Source organism: Geospiza fortis, unplaced genomic scaffold, assembly GCF_000277835.1.
Source record: "Geospiza fortis unplaced genomic scaffold, GeoFor_1.0 scaffold112, whole genome shotgun sequence".
Taxonomy (NCBI): Eukaryota; Metazoa; Chordata; class Aves; order Passeriformes; family Thraupidae; genus Geospiza; species Geospiza fortis.
This window is the reverse complement of record NW_005054298.1, coordinates 521,127-522,074: the sequence shown is the minus strand read 5'-3', so window position 1 is coordinate 522,074 and position 948 is coordinate 521,127. Positions and strand designations below refer to the sequence as shown.

Below are 948 nucleotides of genomic sequence, written 5' to 3'. Positions count from 1 at the left end.
AAATAATAGAGTGGTGTGTCTTCATGTATTGAGATGCAAATGATGAAATGATAGAGATGTTATAATTAATTTTCTGCTGGTATTGTTTACACTGGGACTGACTGGTGCCTACACAGTGGTTGAAATTGCTTCAGTTTAAAAGACTCAAATACTCTTGAGCACGTGCCCAAATTCATCCCTGATCACTAAAGAAAAATATAAAATCATTAAAATAACTGGTTTTAAGACAAACAAATAAAGCTCTGGTGAAGATTCCTGGATTGAGAAGGCAAAGAAGGATTTCCTTCTGGAATGGGAATGGATTTGGCCGTGCCACGAGTTGAGCAGAGACCTGGAATTCCTCACCCAGGAGCTGGCGGTGATGGGAACACTTTGGTGCCAAAATGGGATCATCATTCCCAGGCACTCAGAATTCCAGCTGTAAAATCCATGTGGGAAAGGAGTGCAGAGTGGTAGAGTCCACCAGCTCTGCCAAGAAAGGTCTTCAAAAGATTCTTCTCCTCAATTTTGTTGCCATAAATGTCCCGAATTTCGGTTTCTGTTGCCGCTGTGAGAAATTCCAGTGGTGGATGAATGTGGGAGGGGTGGGGAGCTCCAGGTGTTGTTGCTGCCCTGCTGGAGGGGCATCCCTGGGCTGGCAGAGCAGGAAGGGGGGATTTGCTGCTCTGGGTAACGAGGTTTGGTGTCCATCCTTCCCCAGGTGGAGCCGGAGAAGCTGAAGACGCTAACGGAGGGGCTGGAGGCGTTCAGCCGCGCCAGGAAAAGGAACAGGAAGTGAGTCCATCCTGCCTCCCCACCAAATCCCACTCATTCCCTTCCCTGTGCCCTCCTGGGGCAGCTCAGCCCACCTGAGGCCTTCATCCCTTGGCATTCCTCATGTTTTTTTGGAATCTGAGACGTTCCAAGTGCATCTCTGTGGAATATCCCCGTGTGGGAGCTTCTGGTGGC

At 48.8% G+C, this 948-nt stretch overlaps 1 protein-coding gene across 1 annotated transcript in view; it reads left to right on the top strand.

Moving 5' to 3' along the window:
* The window catches only part of MBD5 (methyl-CpG binding domain protein 5), a 122,889-nt gene that overhangs the window by 113,905 nt on the left and 8,036 nt on the right, over nucleotides 1-948 (top strand). Inside the window, 1 exon segment of the mRNA XM_031057181.1 lies at nucleotides 701-774. Within this exon segment, the coding sequence (XP_030913041.1) occupies nucleotides 701-774 (74 nt within the window).